General features: G+C 41.3%; 1 protein-coding gene and 1 pseudogene across 1 annotated transcript; both read right to left on the bottom strand.

The window, feature by feature from the left end:
• Positions 1-241: 241 nt before the first annotated feature.
• LOC135509139 (NADH dehydrogenase [ubiquinone] 1 alpha subcomplex subunit 9, mitochondrial-like) lies at positions 242-4,383 on the bottom strand. The gene is made up of 11 exons (XM_064929540.1): positions 4,311-4,383; positions 3,777-3,947; positions 2,948-3,045; positions 2,718-2,809; positions 2,287-2,428; positions 2,077-2,179; positions 1,651-1,721; positions 1,504-1,580; positions 1,045-1,140; positions 723-789; positions 242-537 (listed from the first exon to the last, which is right to left on the bottom strand). The coding sequence occupies exons 1-11, from the start codon at positions 4,363-4,365 to the stop codon at positions 367-369; spliced, it is 1,143 nt and encodes a 380-aa protein (XP_064785612.1). The 5' UTR covers positions 4,366-4,383; the 3' UTR covers positions 242-366.
• A 3,101-nt stretch (positions 4,384-7,484) lies between these two features.
• Positions 7,485-18,710, bottom strand: LOC135508665 (dual specificity tyrosine-phosphorylation-regulated kinase 4-like; annotated as a pseudogene).
• Between the last annotated feature and the right edge of the window lie 696 nt (positions 18,711-19,406).

The raw sequence follows: 19,406 nt of genomic DNA, 5'->3' as shown, positions 1-19,406 counted from the left end.
TAGTGGGACTGTGGGAGGGGCTCCATAAAAACAGATAGTGAGTTACTGGAGGAAAGAATAGATTGCTGAACCTTGCTGACTCAAAGTCCTAAAGTACCGCCCAGATGGTATCTCCTTAATAAATAGTGATGCACATGTTACATTACATGGGTGTGTTAAGGTGACTGATTATTTAGACATATTTTTTGCTACACAATGAATGCTGTTTTAACGGATCCATGGAATCATAACGACAAAATAGTTTTAGACGATCATCTGTTATTTATTTATGTACAGAGTATTTGTAAAAGAAGACAGCACAGTTGTATAGGAGGATCAGCCTGTGGCTATGGTGGTGGTGTTGGGCGGTCAGACAAGACGGGCTACTCAATAGTTGACTGTCTTGGCTGGCTTGGTATCGGCCAACTCGGCCTCCAAGAAGCGGAAGCGGCGATGGCGACGCAGGACCTCGATAGCTTTCTGCTCTATGGAGGCAGGGATAATGCCTAGGTCCTCTAAGCCAGGAAGCCCTGGATACTTCATATCTGTGGTATGGAACTGGAACAAACATTCAGGTCATTACACAAATCGAAGAGAAAGTTTAAACATATTTCCTTCATTCACATTTCTTCAACATGTGGCCCCAACAACATGAAAGAAAATTCCAATTTACCTTAATTTGTATAAAATGTGCTTTTTTACAAAGATGCTTATAATTTGCTGTTTATGTTGCATTTTCTTACTCTATCTACTTTGTCAGGAGTTGTCCAAGGCTCGAATGGGTTCATTGCAAAGAAACGTGCAACAAGACTGAAACCAGAGATAAAGGTAAGACATGTTAATCATACCGTATCTGATAGTATTGCATTTCAACAAACCAACAGGTTCCTTGTTCCTTGCCACCTCACATCCACTGGTCAAACTTGAGGCTTTTTGTGTTCTAAACATACTAACAGCTTGGCACACCACTTCATCAGTCAGCCTATAATAGTGCGTACACAGTTAATTTCCCTCCCAAGGACCATTTAAGATACCATGCAGAACCAGAAGCCGGTGCATACTCACTGATAGAGAGGGCGTGGGATAGGGTAGGGCACAAAGGGCCTGTGTGCCACAGCATACACGTACTCCACCAGGTCATGAAGGAGATAACGGTTTGGTCTGTGTGGCAGGAAAACAAAACTAACCAAAAGGCTGACAAACATTTTGGTTGCTACATCTCTCAATTCTGGTGGTTGACATTTCTAAATAATGTACTGCATGTGTGAACATGAAACTGCCATCACTCAATCATATATTTTATTCCACACCCTGGGTGAGTACAAGATACAAACCCATGCAATGAAGCAACTAATCTAGTCGATGAACAATCGTTTTTATGATTTATACTAGGTTCACCTAGTTGTTGAAAATGAGCAGTTTCAAATTAATGGATAGAATTTTACTTCGTTTCCTGAACTGACTGGAAACGCAATTGACATCCCTAAAAAACAGCCAAAAGTCAAGCCCATTTCAAGTCCTTACCCAACTAGTGCATATGTCTTGCCATTTGCATCAGGGTCCTTGATGGCGTTGATGATAGCCTTGGCCACATCTACCACCTGAAAAGAGCAGACAGAGTGAGTCTTGAGTAGCAGACATGGCTGACATCATGAGATCCGAGACACTCACATGAACAGGCTGCTTCACTGTCTTCTTCCCCATGGAGATGAGAGGCACAGCTTTCCCAAACCAGCGCATATCTGTGCAACAAAGGAAAAAAACAAACATTCAAACAATGACTGAACTCATCCCCTTTTAAACAATAATAGCATTGCATCAAGACCAATTGGAGCCGATACATCACCTTACAAAATCATTATTTTGGTTTATTTTGCCAATACACTGAAAATTCAAGTGTTCAACTATGCAACAGCCCCCTCAACAGTTTGCAGGCCTATACAGTCAACAGAGGCTGTGTAATTATGTCAACATATTCCCACAAATACAGACACTGTCTACTTAAGAGTTCTGACAGATCACATTTCAATCTTATTCAACTTTTTAACCATTTTTACTCTGGGCCACACAGAAATGAACTACGCTTTGCTTATTTACTGGCAAAATGGTTGAAGAATCTGTCCTCCCTTCCAAACATCTCAGCAGGCTTCATGATGATGGCATCAGGGAATTCATCTCTCACAACCGTCTCACCTACTGCCTACAAGGTTACATCACACACATTACATGATATTTCTGCACAATGACATGCCAGAAAGAAATATGTCCAAGAAAGATAGTTCAACGGAGCTCTGCATTAGCCAGTACCTTATTCCTAAGGTATTTGGAGGGGCTGCGGATGTCAGCGTTGAGGTGAGATATATGGATCAGCTTTGTGATGCCTGCCTCCCGGGTGGCTATGGCAATCTGCTGAGGGATGCTCACGTAGGTGTCCTCAAAGGGATAGTTCCTTTATACAGATAGAAAGAGGAAGAACAGAACACTGAGTAAAGCCAAGTACAACAAACATTTTGCAGAAGGTCATAATATAAGTGTTCCTAATGGTGGAAGCAGGTTTGAGGTTCTTTGCTCCACTAAGAAGTAATGCAAGCCTCTGGTGTAGTTAAAAGTAGGTTGATTCATATAGTGATCGAGTAATGGAGCAACTCTTTATGTGAATGTTCACCACCAGTGGGTTCTTTTTGGGAACCATGTACTTTTCTAAAATATGTTTGTGTATGCAGTCAGTTGGGCCATACTTGGTTTCCCACTCTCGTCCCACCAGGTTGATGACCACATTGGAGTGAGCCAATGCTTTTCTAATAGAATCCTTGTTCTTGGCATCCCACTCCTGAAATATAGCAAGGTGGAGTGCACATATGAGGCTTGAGGGTAACCTGGCATGAGAAAAACCAACACTTAGCTAACAAATGAAGTGATTTGAACGTGAAGTGATTAATGACGTCACATCTGATTGTATTTTTCTCACCATAAAGATGACCTGTCCTAGATCCCCCATGGGCCTGAGATACATGAGGTCATACTGGTCACACCGGTGAGGAATCACAATCTGAGAACCCATACGACCTACAAAACCACCAGAGAGGTCAAACAACACATAACTGCCCCATAGGAAAGACAAGTATGCAGTCACTGCAGTGTAAATAAAGAGGATTGTCACAAAACCAAAGAAATGAATGCATCCCTCACAAGCACATATAAACATAAGAAATAAGTTGAAAAAGACCACAGAGCTGCCATGTTTTTATTTAACCTTTATTTAACTAGGCAAGTCAGTTAAGAACACATTCTTATTTACAATGATGGCCTACCAAAAGGCAAAATACCTCCTGCGGGTATGGGGGCTGAGATAAAAAAAAAAAAAAAACATAAATATAGGACAAAACACACATCACAACAAGAGAGACAACACAACACCACATAAAGAGAAACCTAAGACAACAACATAGTGTAACAGTATAACTTTAGTCCGTCCCCTCGCCCATACCCGGGCTCGAACCAGTTAGCGGTGGTACGCGCTAAATAGCGTTTCAATCGGTGACGTCACTTGCTCTGAGACCTTGAAGTAGTAGTTCCTCTTGCTTTGCAAGGGCTGCGGCTTTTGTGGAGCGATGGGTAACGATGCTTTGTGGGTGACTATTGTTGATGTGTGCAGAGGGTCCCTGGTTCGCGCCCGGGTATGGGCGAGGGGACGGTCTAAAGTTATACTGTTACAGTAGCAACACAACATGGCAACAACATGGTAATTTGAAAGGTTATCATCTGAAGGCTTCGGGACTGATGATGGTGAAACTCACCCAGGCGGTTGACAACATATCTTCCCAGGAAGCCGGTGGCTCCGAAGACTGTGGCTGCTACCCCACTGGAGGAGGAGCGCCCCCCTTTCCCTCTGGGGATGACAGCATGGTGGACCGTTCTCTGCTGGACTGTCACAGGGATGGCTGATAGCACCACAGGGGAGCAGGAACCTGCAGGGGGAAAGTACAAGCAGAGAGGGTGGGGAATCTCTGATGGTTGTACTGTATTCAAACTGCCAACATCACAAATGATCAACCAACCAAAAACATAGGCCTTCTTAGCAAAAATGTCTGTGGCACAAACTGATATCTTAAATATGACATGGTGCTAGAAATTAGACAACTTGTCGTATTCGTAAGCAAGAGCTGGCTAACCGGTTAACTTAGGTCATATCACAAAAAGGGTCACAGAGGGTAGCAATGTCGCTTAAAAACTATTCTGTGTTCAGATTAAACATTCTTTCAACTATCTCTCAACAGTGCAGTTATCGGTGCATGTCTATCATCTAAAAGTGCATGTCTTGTGTTACTCACTTGAAATCCTGGGAAGGACACACGCAGGACGGCAAACGAGCACAGCGGCCGCCATATTTCTTCTGACGCTTCTTGGTACGGCAAGTCAGAAGGGTCTAGGTTTTGCGTGAGTTAATGGATTCGTTTGTTTGAGAGCGTTAAAATTTCAACATGTTGGCAATGCAACAGTATTTTTCTATATTGTAATCACTATTCTGAAATATTACCAGCCAGCCAGGGACTAACCTAACAGGCGTAAAATATATATATATATTTTTTTACCTTTATTTAACTAGGCAAGTCAGTTAAGAACAAATTCTTATTTTCGATGACGGCCTAGGAACAGTGGGGTAATTGCCTGTTCAGGGGCAGAACGACAGATTTGTACCTTGTCAGCTCGGGGATTCGAACTTGCAACCTTTCGGTTACTAGTCCAACGCTCTAAGCACTAGGCTACCCTGCCGCCCAATATACTGTATTTATATATTGTTTCCACTTATATTCTCATTCAATAGTGGAACTCTTTAATCTTTTGTGACTAAACTAGGTTTCCATCCCATTGGCGACAGATTTTCAATCGAATATTGTAAAATCCGTAAAAAAACAATATGCTCATTTTCCCACCAGAGATGTGTTTCCATCAAATTGACGGGTTGGGGATAAAAAATGTGAGTGATGACGTAGTCCACATACAAATACCTTTCGCGGTAAAATTCCCATGTAACGAATTTAAATGTTAAATGTGTTTCCATCGCATGGTGATGATGGTTTTCTCACCAAAAAGTGTTGCGTGATATAGAGTGTGCCCACTCTGGTATTTGCACGTGCTCTCTAGTCTAGCCGACATCTCGCAAATACAGTGCGGTAAATCAAAGCCTATGATGAGATTATTATGGACTAAAAAGTGAGTTTGTTTTTATTTGTCAAACGGCAGCCAAGCATCGATGTTCATGTAACTAGAATAAGACCCTCGATGTTTATTGGAAAGGAGCATCAAGCTCATCATCTTCAGTTGTGTGTGTAAAATCATAGGGGAAGCCAGGAAAGAAAAAAGACATAGGCTATTACAATCTATGTGTTGTGATTGTTTGCTCTATAATGTGTTAGTTCATATGCCCTGAGACCGTGATATATGCCTAGAGGAATAAGGCTGAGACAACAAGAAGACACAGTGGCAGAATAAGTTCAACTACATCTTTGTTTCATCACAAAACCGGAGAGCAACTTCTGTCCGGTGAAGTCCACAAAACATATTGCATGTAACAAACAATTACAATTACCTACAGCATATTCAAGTAAGGTAATGTTTCCGAAATGTTCGGTCTATTTAACAACTATTGATTTAAAACAACGCAGAGTTATCGAAGTCGCAAAGAAAACAGGCGCTGCCTTCACTATTCCAGCACCATTGCAACTTCAACATTTCAACATCATCTAATCACCTATGCTTAGTCTAATACAGTGACAACTAAAATATACCAAAAACGTGTTAGTCCAATCAATTTAAGCAAAATATGATGTGGCTGTCCATGGTACTGATTATCTGTGTGTGTTGTGTGCGTGAGTGCTTTGCTTCTAGAAAAAAACAGGTTGACTCACCCTACCACGCCAATACCATCCTCTTTCATGTTACCGACTAAACCGACTCTGTCATCACCTTGCACTTTCACCACCCTGTGAAGTTCACCATCATTTATTCAATCTGTAGCCTAGTAAACTGCATGCTTTCGGACCACACAACATGTCATCGCGTGACTCCAAGTGTTATTACGTTAATATTTGCGCATGAAAGCGTTTCCACTGACATTTCTCGCATATTACATTTTACCGACACAAAAAGACTCACCTTGCCCAGCGTATTTTGTTTTGTCGACTTTTGTAATGTATACCAACAGATGTTGTTTCCATCAGGGCTGTCATTTATCCGACATGTACTTTACCCACATAGGTTTAAATAGAAACCTGGTTACAGTCAATTCATTTAGTTGTCTACCCCATTAAGATACATACAGATTATGGTGACTCTCCCTGTAAACTTGTGTAGCCAGGTTATTTATTAGATGCAAGAAAAATGACAGCATACATTTCACAAAACACTGTACCTTATCATTACAGCTACAAAGAGCTTATGTCACCAATACCAGGATGTTCTGGTCTATATGCTCTATTTTCTTTGTCATTATGTTGACTTCTAGAAACTGCCATGGGATAACACAAAATTATGCAATTCCCTCACTGAATGTTTCCTGGCAAGCTACAGTATATAATTGATTACACAACTCTCACTTGATTACTTTTTGGGTAACTTTTTTTTATGTGGAGAATCTGTCTTTTATCCCAAGTAAATACAGAGCTAAAGTGCAAGGATTATAACACTGCAAGGCACAAACTATTAATAAAATGATTGTCTCTCAGTGTCTAATCATAAAAAAATGTTTACAAACACAAACATAATCGAGTATAAAATGATTCTTTCATACATAGATAATACAAGTAAAACCTGAACAAGTAAAACCTTGTCTACACTTTACAATAACCTGTAACATACACCGTACATAATGTTCTGTATTACATACATCAAAAATCACAGCAGGTACATATGTACAGGGAAAACAAGCCATTACAAACATCCTTTCTATGTCTGGATAATCATCACCATAATGACCATTATAACTATGTAATATCATTCCAATAGCATTATTCAATCTAGTAAAGATGCAGGACATAAAGGTTTGAATAGAACATGTTTCTTACAGGGCACAGCTGAGCTGAAAGATCAGCAGTGACAAAAATACTTTCTTTGGCTCAGCTAATATTGCACACGCTCCTTCAGAAACTAATAACCATTTTAGAAGGAAGAACATTGTTGTTTGAAGCCATGCAAAATATTGCACAACGTAGCTGCTTTGGTTTGGAATATCTACACAAAGTACAGCAGTAAAAGAGTAAACCTAAAATATAAATAATATACTTTAAGAAATCAATGAACGGGAAGAAGATGAAGGCCCGAAACGTTAATCTTTTTAACTTGTTTAAATAAAACAATACATTTTTAATGGTGAGTGAGCATTGCATCTTTTCATTTTCAAAGAAGTCCCCTGTACATGACAACAGTATGCATTATCTTCTGTGTCTGGTTAATGATGTTTAAGTTCATAATGCCTAGTGGTGCCCTCCTGCCCCCTCCCTTGTGCTGCTACATGATAGAGGGCAGACACTGAGACAACTCCTAATCTCTGTCAGTGCCCACATCTAGTTGAGGCTTGATGATGATATGCACGGACCTCTCCCCACTCGCCTCCTGATTGGTGTCCCTGTTGACCTTGGCCACGCCCTCACACAACTCCACCTCTGCAGACACTCCAATGGGATGCAGTCGCTCAGTGGTCACCATCTTGCCCCCTGCCTTGGCGGAGAGGTCTCTTTTCAGCTTGTCGTTGCTATCGGACCCAATCGTCTCAGCTGCAAAGTACAGAATGATGTGGTTTAATCCATAAATTGTTTTGACACACTGTGAAGATTTATTTTGAGAGATAAAAGAGAGTGAGAGGCCTGGTCTTACCTGTCCTGTTAGTAATTACTTTGCGGTAAGTAGCCTCGTAGTTATTTTCTGTGCTTTCCCTGGGCTTCCAAATCATGGGTCGTGTTTTGGGCCGGGGCTTGTTCAGACGAGCCTCCTGGATCCACTCATGTTGCATCGCTTTGTCTGGTGTCATACGCTTGGTTGGATGCCACCTAGATAGCACAGGAATCACAGCAGGTACATATGTACAGGGAAAAAACAAGCCATTACAAACATCCTTTCTATGTCTGGATAATCATCACCATAATGACCATTATAACTATGTAATATCATTCCAATAGCATTATTCAATCATGCAGGACATAAAGGTTTGAATAGAACATGTTTCTTACAGGGCACAGCTGAGCTGAAAGATCAGCAGTGACAAAATACTTTCTTTGGCTCAGCTAATATTGCACACGCTCCTTCAGAAACTAATACCCTGAGTGTGCGTGGAGAAGATGAAGCAAGCTAATAATAATACATTTCTGGGGGGGACTATATTTGCCCTGCTACACACAAGTGTGTAATGGAAATGTGTTTCTTGCACTCCTCCGAGACACCCGCAAGGAGTGGGGTCACTACCAGAAATCTCATGACAAAAGTTTTCATGACCCTGAAACCACAGAGCAATAATCCTGTGCTGAATTCTAGATTTCTAGTGTGTCAGTGTTGAAGGAAGTCCAGGAACGGAGGATCGTCGGTCTTCAAAACACTGGCCAGGTCTTTGGAGTTGGGTCGCCTCTTCTGCCCTTTGCTGTTTGTGATGTTTCTGGGGTTTCCTTTGGAGTCTGCAACAAGTCATCAAACACACTAGTTGGAGACTTACCAAACCTCATGGTTCAAACACAATCCAGAGATTCATCTGATTAATTCTGGACCTAATACTTTCTTAAGATGTTTTGTTGCTCCTAATTGTATACATCTTTTTATTTATTTAACTATGTAACTCAGTTAAGACCAAAATCTTATTTACAATGACGGCCTACCAAAAGGCCTCCTGCAGGGCCTGGGACTGGAAGTAAAAATAAAAATAAAATCACGACAAATACACATCATGACAAGAAAGACACCACAACACTACATAAAGAGAGACCTAAGACAACAACATAACATGGCAACAACACATGACAACAACTTGGTAGCAACACAACTTGGCAGCAGCACAACATGCTGGCAGCACAAAACATGATACAAACATTATTGGGCACAGACAACAGTACAGACAACAGATAACATTATGTATACAACAACCGTATATATATTTCCGAAGTAAAGAAACACATTCTTACTGTACAAATCATAGAAAGTTCTTACCGAAAAACAACCTTCTCCTGGATACTGTCTGCACAAAATCATTGGGAGGCATTCCAAGTACCTAAGAAATAAAAGAACAGATTGTTCTTGAATGGTGATGGATAAATGGATTCCTAAAAACATTTAACATCAGATACTCCAATTGGCTAGCGCTGGGGTCTGAGACTGTATGTCTGCAGGTGATTGGTTGTGTACCTCCATGATGCACGCAATCTGCTCCACCTCGCTCTCCCCAGGAAATAGGGGGAAGCCGGTGTAGAGCTCAGCCATGATGCAGCCCAGACTCCACATGTCGATGGCTATGCTATAGGGGTGGCCCAGGATAACCTCTGGGGAGCGATAGAAACGACTCTGGATGTAGGTGTAGACTACAAGGGCAGGCAAGGAGAAAGGGAGGGAGCGGAGTTCATGTTCAAATTCTGTTATTGTATATGACTGCTGTGGCTTTGGAGATTTTAACATAAGACTTTTAAATCAGGTATTTAATCAGGTGAGACACACCTCTCTGCTGCTCATAACAGCTGGACCCAAAGTCAACCACCTTTATATTTCCTTGTCCTTTCTGAGACAGAAGTATGTTCTCCTTTTGTGAAAAAAGAGAAACAATGTCAATTTGACATTTTCCAAGTTACCAAACAAAGTGCAACCAACTTATTTCCTCTGCAGTGCACTGGTACTGTGCATTAGCATGTCTAACTTCTCAGCTAGGTATTCTTTGTGTTGTTACTTTTCCATGCAGAGCCATTACAATGTATGGGGATTTGTGGAACCTTACCGGTTTGAGGTCACAGTGAATGATCTTCTCCTTATACAGCATCTGCAGGCACTTGAGCAGGGAGCGGGTGAAACGACGGATCAGGGCCAGACTGAAGCCCTGGAAGTTGTTCTTCTTGATCAGCTCATACAGGTTGACTCTATAAGAACACAGAAAGACACAAATTTAGAGAACTGGTCAAATGATAACATGTCTGTCACTATTCCCAGTCTTTCTTTGCGTTTTCTTTTTCCCACCACTGCATAGAGGGTTTGGCCTCAAATGTAATAGTTTATTAGTCCTCTAGAGGCCAGCACTATACTGCATTTTGATATCATGGTATAGCTCAGTCAAATTTAGCAAGACCATGCAGTTTAGTAATAAGATATTAAAAAAAGGAAGTGGACACCATTATGTTGCATGCTGAATCAGATTACTTAACAGTCTTGAATGTCTTAACATTAAGAAGAGAGTCTCTCAGAGCTATTCTTTGTATTTCTAGATACTTCTGGGATGTACACACTTCTCTGTCCAGTGTAACCAGAGCCTTCACACCCCGAGCAGCCAGAGAAAAGTGATAGAGCCCTAATCAAGGCGTTAACTAAGGGACTGGGTGACGGTAATGTTAGACAGGGTGGCAGTCCAAGACGTCTACTAAAGGTCAGCCAGCCTGGAATAGAATACTATTTTGTCTCAGAGGGAACCTAACGCTAGTTGAGGCAGATTGTTCTAGGCAGGATGCTCACTTTGCCTAAGTAGTGTAGCATTTTAAGTGACTAGTGACAAACGAGCTGTGTATGTAATAGGGGAGTTGTACCTTGTTGTACCTTGGGAGAGGTGCCTAACCTTGAATACCTTTGATTAACACATTAATTACTCAGGATTCCATTTATCTTCTACTGGGACTATTTTGATTGTGTGTGTGTGTGTGTGTGTGTGTGTGTATGTTTGTGCGTGTGATTGTTTTACTCATCATTTAAGGTGTCTTATCATAGTGTTATACATACCACACACTACACTCACCCTAGCAGCTCGAAGGTGATGCAGAGATGGTTGCGGAAGTAGAAGTATTCATTCATATGGATGACATTGTGGCACTTTTCACTGTCTTTCCTCCTCACAGCATCCAGGATCTTCAGTTCCACTAGGGCCTGGTGGTGAAACCTACAGTCCAATGTAAGAGTTAGTTAGAGTTAGTCATGACTCCATTCTGGATTTAACCATTAAAAATCAGAAATGGAAAATCTCCTAGCAAATATTTTTCAATTCCAGTTTTCATTTACTTTGGTGTGAAAAATTATGACAGCTGCAAAGAAGGGAGAATCTCCTCTCCCAGGAGAAACAGGATCTTTGAGAGGGTTTAGTTCAAGACAAGGCCCCAGTGACGAGACCAAGGCAGCCATACGGCGGTAAGCACCCATTTTGTTTTCTGCATTATTGAAAAGCATTAAGCCCTGATGACATTTGTATCAATCAAAGTCAAAGAGCAGGAGGCGGACTTCCACTGACACTCAGAGTGCATTGGATCACCTGAGAGAGGACTGGTAAAGCAATACCGAGGTAACTCCTTTGGAACACTGACCTGACGACCTGTCGGTACTGACCTCACACAAGATGGTCAGTTTCAGAGTCTTTGAGCGCTGGATGCGTATTCAAGAGCATGTAGCAAAATGTTTTGTAGGTACCTTTTCTTGTTGCGAATGACCTTGATGGCGACCAGCTCTTGGGTCTTGTGGTCCAGACATTTCAGAACCTGTCCAAATGATCCTTTCCCAATCACCTCCAGCACCTCGAAGCGGAAGCCAATGTGGTCATGCAGAATCTGGATACAGAAATGAGAACATTCAATTGAAAATGTTTGTGTAATGTGTGTATGGTATGTTGGACAATACTTTTGAATACAAGAGCCTCACTGCATGTACTTAAATGGTAGTTCATGATACAATGACATCCTTCATTATGGTTTTCTATAATGACAAGTGTCAAACACTAGTTCATTTACATTGACATTTTAGTAATTTAACAGATGCTCTTATCCAGAGCGACTTACAGTTAGTGCATTCATCTTAAGATATTTGTATTTATTTATTTAATTTAAACTTTATTTAACTAGGCAAGTCAATTAAGAACAATTTCTTATTTACAATGACGGCCCACCAAAAGGCTAAATGCCTCCAGCGGGGACGGGACCTGGGATTTAAAATAAAAATAAATTAAATCAAAATATAGGACAAAATACACATCACGACAAGAGAGACAACATAATACTACATAAAGAGAGACCTAAGTTAACAACATAGCATGGCAGCAACACATGACTACACAGCATGGTAGCAAAACACAACATGGCAGCAGCACAAAACAGGGTACAAACATTATTGAGCACAGACAACAGCACAAAGGGCAAGAAGGTAGAGACAACAATATATCATGCAGAGCAGCCACAACTGTCAGTAAGAGTGTCCATGATTAAGTCTTTGAATTAAGTGATTGCGATAAAACTGTCCAGTTTGAGTGTTTGTTGCAGCTCGTTCCAGTCGCTAGCTGCAGCGAATAGCAAGGTGATAGCTAGGTAGCAAGGTGAGACAGTATATCACAGTCGTAGCAAGTACACTTTTCCTCAATAAAGTAATTATCAGCAAAGTCAGTGCTAGTAGGAAAAGTTAGTTAGTTCAAAAGTTAGTTAAAATTAGGTCAAGTTTGTTAGTTAAAAAGTTAGTGAGTTAGTTAACAGTTAGGTAAAGTTAGTTAGTTAGTTCGTTAAAAGTTAGTTCAAGTTAAGAAAAGTAAGTTCAATTTAGGTAAAGTTAGTTTAAAGTTAGTTCATAATAATACTGCTCCTGTGTTATTTCATTTGGTTATTTAGCTGAGCATCTGTCGTGACTTAACTCGTTTTGTGTGACCTAGAGATTACCATGAATGGGGCATAGGGCCATGAGTCTAAACAATGTTCACAGTCAGTCTCCCTGTAACAGCACAGCCATACAGGGTGGAATAAGACACTAACTGCCTGTGGATAGTCAATTAGACTCACATGGCAGTTTGGCTAGCGTGCATGGGACTTCTGTTCTCGTGCCTTAACATAATTTCACTGCAGATTATTGTGAAGTTGAGAGAAAGGTCCATTGGATGGTCTGACTGGTCATATCACAGCAAACAAACAAACAAACAAACCTTCTTACACCTTACCCCAAGGAACCACAAGAATAATTTCAATTAAAATCATTGATGTAACTGTACCTTGTTGTAGCTGCCGTGCTCATCGTCGTAGCCGGCATTCTGAGGAATTCCGTGAGAGGCCTTGATCTTCTTAGTCTCCAGACCTAGGAACCAGATCTCTGAGTAGTCCATGATATCCTGCTGCTCAAACTCTGTCAGACGCCCTTGGAAGTGCCTCAGTGCCTCTGTGGGAGACATGGGCAGCCTCTGTCCTTTATAAAGCTTTGCCTCCTCCAGCTTGTTGCTGAGGCCCTTGGTGGTGATAGAGTCAGACAGGTTCTCCACTGAGGAGCCAAACCATGTGGAGAACTGGGAGGAGGGCTTTGGTCTCTCACCCTGCAAATCACAAAAGGGATCAAGAGGTCAGTTGATCTGTCGTTTCAACCCTTTGGCTCAGTCACTAAGCATAACCCTGATGAAACTTGCTCTCACTTCCTTTTACATTACTGGGATATTGCATGTCAGCTGAGCGGTTTCACCTGAAGATGTATAAACTACCAAGGACTTACTATCATGTACAATTTACATGTGCATTTACAATTGACAACTGGAGTCAAGTTAACTACTTTTGGAGGCCAACAGTATAGTGTGACACAGTGTGAAATGTAGCCTCACCTGGTGTGTCTGGTAGTTGTTCTGCACCCCCTTGTTGGCGATGTGGGGCAGGATGCTATCGGACTGCTGGTGGTGGAGTTTGGCATTGCTGACAACAACCTGTATAACCGCGGGCACCAGCTGGGGCAAGGTCACTACGCCTGAGTTCAATTTCTTCAAGAGAGAGAGAAGGGTTCAAATAAATAAAGGGTTTTTAAAATATGCAGATGTAAACATTAAAAGTATAAGAACATTTTGTATCGTCATAACTAGTCTCACTTGCCAGACCCATGGTGGTCTAACCCCAGTTGTGTCCGAGTTACAGCGACTGTTGGAAGAGACTATGTGATCACATACTCTATGGACAAGGTTGGGGAAAAGGAGGGAGAGGGGGAGTTGGAGGGAGAAATAAAGGGAGGTAGAGAGTCCTACATCCGTTATAATTGTGGTGGCTCGGGTAACCAGGACCCCCAGGGTTGAGGATGGAATTACTCAGCAGGGTGAGGCGGGAACAAAAGCCTGGAGACTGGGCCATGACAGTCTGTCATCATAGCTGCTGCTGTGGGGGACCTAAACTGGAGCAGGCCTTTCTCTAGCTGCCATGCTGCTTGCTGTAGGAGCACGTTTACATATGTCACTGGCTGCCTTGCAGGCATAGCTAAACGAATGATGGGGAAAGGAGACCTCTCACCTAGGCTACGACAGGGATCATGAGTTTACTGTAAAATTGTACATGCCAGTAAAATATTGAATGACTTCCTACATGGTAATGGCAATGTATCTGCCGATATAACTAACATGTAAATACATAGGTATTATTACGGACAGTTATTGTAAAGTGGAACCAGTAGTTCTTTATCCCTTTGCTTTGGTAACAGCAAGCACAGAAGCACAAAACACCAGCCCAGTCTATACATAGCAGTGATATTTAATCGCACGTGCACAGGCTGCTGCAGTGGCGTCCAACTTAGTTATGACACATAGAGATACAGGCTAAATATAGTTCCAAGCACCTGCAACAACAAGCAAATGGTAAATACAGTATTATACCAGCACACAGCTGGAGTCAGGGCAGGCTGATTAGGTAATCAAAAGAGAACCATCATGTTCTCCCAGAAGCTTAGCTGGTGCGTAAAACTCGCAAATTCAGCCAAAGAAAGAGGTGGAATGGGTTTGCACTCCTAAAGATGTCACATAAAGCTTACTTTATAATTTTTTACTGCATCAAGGATAGTGTACACAGACGTTTCGAGTTTACAGCATTCTTCAGTGTGTAGGTGCAATTTCCTTTAATTCAAAACAGCATTTGTAAAGAACAACAGATGACCAGCAGGCTGATTAGATATACACTTAGAAAAAAAGGTGCTATCTAGAACCTAAAAGAGTTCTTCGGGTGTCCCCTTTGAATAACCCATTTTGGTTCCAGGTAGAACCCTTTTAAGTTCCATGTAAAATCCCATCCAGAGAGTTCTACATGGAACCCAAAATAGCTCTACCTGGAACCAAAAAGGGTTATTCTATTGGGACAAATAAAGAACCCTTTTGGAACCCTTTTTCTAAGAGTGTAGGCTACTACACTGTGTTCTTAAACACATCGTGTTTTATTGACATTGAGGACTGCTTTAAGTTCATCACTGTCAATGGAAGGCCAAAGTTATCCCCTTGAGTTGTCATTCACCAATAACATTAAACATTTACTCCAATAGCGTGAGTTAGCTAGGGTAGTGATGTTTGGTGGAGTGAAGGGGGAGGGCACTGCACAGACAGAAAGATACAGGATTGAAAGAGAGTGGGTCTGTAGGGCCTCAAATGCTCTACAGGTCAGGGGTCACCAGTGAGTAAAGGCTCACCTGTGAATAGGGTCGATTGGTTCCTTGTTGGGTCTGGAGCCTGTGTGAGTGTGGGAAATCCTCTCCTCTAGAAGACTGTGGAGGAAAGGAATATGGGAGACTTCACTTTACATTACATTTACACACAGAACTTCTCTACACCTGTATAAGTCGGTGTGTGGGCGTTGGATGCAGCATTGCCGAGGGAATCTCGCTCAAATCAGATTCAGTTTTAGTTAAATAGATTCAATATGACTCATAACAAGTCATTGAGGTCTGAATCTGCATTATGAATCGCATATTTTTAATAAACGAAACTGATGAACTTCAAAGTATCTCTGTGAATGAGGAGAATGAGGAGAATAAATAACCTGATTGTTGCTGGTGGGTGTTTCAGGCCCAGCACAGCGGTGGGTCTCACAGATAGATACATTAGTGAAGTAGGATTACTACCATGCAAGCAAAGATGATGCACACTCTCCAAAATTAGAGTATCTTATGCAATTAGCTACCACAGTAGCAATGGTCTCTTTATGATTGGTTTTTCCACAAGATGCATTCCTTTCCTGGAGCATAGGCTTGTTAACCCTCTGATGTTCTATGAAGAGTGTAAGGGTGTGGTAATGATGGTGTAAGGGTGTGGTAATGCTGGTAATAATGGTGAGAGTAGAGGGCTGTTTTAACCTGGCACCAGAGAGATCCTTCACTTCCTTTCACAAAGCCCAATTCAGTCTGATGCTAGGCTTCATGGGGTCATATCAGTCACTGAGATTATATTATCTCTTGTGCCAATGTGACAGAATAGCTAGTTTTACACATGCCTTAATCAGAGGGGAGTGTGTCAACTAACACAGTGTGTTGAATGAGAGACACCATATGGGTGGACTGAAACATCCAGCCCAGATGAGCACAGGCAAAACTCAGAGAGCCAGAGAGGGTTAGACAATGGCTGGCTGGTTAGCAGAGCAGATTGAGAATGGACTTGACCTAAATAACACTATTGGATTAAAAGGTCAGAAGAATAAAACAGTGGAAAAATATACTGTTTCTCATGAGTTCACTAAATAAACATCCATATGCTTCATATTCTTTATGAAATGACCAATTGCCTCTTACTGATCCATATGTGTTCCTTGACGAGAATATGACCGTATTTTGATTCCCATACATACCCAGGGCAATGTATAAAATGATTTGGCATGGGAAAACTTAGAGTAGTGGAACACCAGTGCCCACCTAGGATTGCCTTCACATTGGCTTGGTTTGGAATTGGAACAAGTCAGCAAACACTCATTCAAATATGAACACATGCAGGATTCACGTGTAACACAACCAATCCCCTGGGAGGATTGTGAGAGTGAAGGTTGAACTGCGATGTCGGCCCCTGTGGTAGGGCACTAAACAGGTACTGTACATCTGCTTACTGTAAGCAGATACAAAACCGCTCATCCATTTTAAATGGGCACTCAGCAGATGGGGATTCAAACCAGCGACCTTTCAATTACTGGCCCAAAGCTCTGAAGAGCTAGGCTACCTGCCACCAATTCTAAGCATGCAATACCTCTGTGTTCAAAGGGCAATGATTTGTCTTATATAGGCCTACTGTAGTATTACAATAGTCCAACATCTGATAACTGAAGTCACTTTTTTTCTGAGGTCACTTGTAGTGTTATGATATGTGTTGCCCTGTATTTCTACATGGGTTGTGGTCATGAGAGGGAGGTGTGCTGGGGATGTGCTCATCCCCTGAGGGAGGTGTGCTGGGGGTGGGGTCATCCCCTGAAATGTTATCAAGGGTCTGGGTGGGTCAGTAGAGCAATGATGCACAGAGCAACAAAGAAGCTGCCACTAGTTGCAGTGCACATCTCACTGGATACTGGAAAGAGCTTGTGGATTGTTGACATCATGCAGGTCCTTGAAAGGGAACACATTATTCCTAATATGTCTTTTCTGAGACTCGCAAGACATCAGTTACAGAACAGCATGAGGAAAGTAAAGCTTCAACTCCAATGGTAAGGAACGTATTGCAAATATTGAATTGGCAGCGAATGGAAACAACTGTCTAAGAGTTGATAAGCATCAATAACGGATGAAGTTTAATAGCTATACAGAAACGTACACATTTTTTACTCATGAAAAGTAAAACATCAATCCCACCCAGAAAAGCTGACTGAGAGTTTCAAACTTGATACAGAGAAAATACACTGACTGATTTATAGATGGCTGCTGATCAATGTGACAATGATATTGCAAATAATAAATGACAGATGTCAACCAGGCTAATGTTATTTGTAAAAAGTGGATGAAAGAGTTGCTGTTTTCCTGTCCTTGGTCATTTGCGATAATGTTTATAGTAAAGTTATAGAGCTTCTGTCAACACCATGAATCTAGCCATAAAGTAAGTGTAGACTAAAATAGTTATGGATCATGTCTATCTTGAATACCTTCTCAGATAACCCATAAGCAAACTACTAAATGGGTCATAATATTTAGCTCCTACTACTGTTTACTTATCATAATATTCTGTAATTGAAATCAGTTTGTTAACGTTCAGTGGAAAAGAAAAGTGAATCTTCATACAATTTCAACTACAAAAGTAATGTTATATCAGACTTCAGTGGCATAAAAAATACATAACTGTCTGATGTTCAAGCAAACGATAAAATAAAAGACAATAAGAGAGAACATAAATGCTGTAAAAAACTGCATTGTCAACATATGTAGCCTAAATATTTAAATAAATAACGGATTGTATGGATATAGATACTCAAAATGGAATATTGACCTCACCTTGTTATTAATTTCGGGAAACATACCGCTTTGAATGTAGCCTACGACTGTAGTAACTACTGTAAATTCCAGGTAAATGCAAGTCGCAAGCACATCTTCAAAAGTCCAGGCGGATAGTCACGTTCAGATTCTCTTTAACTAAAGCAGCCCAAGTCAAACCGAAGAGCGATTGTCTCTTGAATCAGCACAAACTCACCGGGTCCTGAAACTCAAACGGCAACAGTTATATTGTTAAACATAGAGTCAGTATTGCTGTTGTCAGGAGGAGATTAGAGAAAGAGCAAGCTGTAAACTGTCTGTTCATCTGACGCGTGAGTCTCTGGAGAGGCCGCCTATTTAGGTTTCTGCAGCTGACAGCTGGGTCTACCCGAAATATGTTTGTTTTTTTCCCGGTTAGGCTGCATATCGTCACCTACATTGGACTAGCACTCCTAAAATTCAGTAGTGGCCGGTGAGTGTGCGCCATTGCGCGCACAGTAGCCAATAGTCTACCGCAGAGGCTGCATCCCTGTAGATAGCCTACACAGAGTCGCCGTAGGCTACTGAGTTTCTCACATTGCAGTCCTGATGTTTTCAGAGATGCTGATGTCGCTCATATTTTCTCACCTCACAATTTACCATTCACAGACCATTTCACACATTGCTATAACATTTATTGGGTCAGACTATTGCAATAAAAACTCTGGATTGAGGCATAATCACAGTTGACCCGAGATGGTGCAGACACTCTTTTTGTAAACACTGTGAATCATACATTAACCCCTATAAAGCTTTCCCCTATTTCGACCCTGACACGTGTTAAAGATTTGATGAAATTGTAGGTTTGCACTGGCAGACACAAACAGTAAAGGCAGACTGCATTTCATCTCTCCCTGTCTGTCACGCATGCACACATGTACACAAAATAAACCAATTGACAATGCAAAGCCTGTTTCATAATAGGTTATACAGCTTGATAATATGTCAAAGGTTTTAGAACACCTACTCATTCAAGGATTTTTCTTATTAAAAAAAAACTATTTTCTACTTTGTAGAACAATACTGAAAACATA

The sequence above is a fragment of the Oncorhynchus masou genome, chromosome 22, assembly GCF_036934945.1.
Source record: "Oncorhynchus masou masou isolate Uvic2021 chromosome 22, UVic_Omas_1.1, whole genome shotgun sequence".
Lineage (NCBI taxonomy): Eukaryota > Metazoa > Chordata > Actinopteri > Salmoniformes > Salmonidae > Oncorhynchus > Oncorhynchus masou.
The sequence above is the reverse complement of the archived record's forward strand: the minus strand, read 5'-3'. Positions and strand labels throughout refer to the sequence as shown.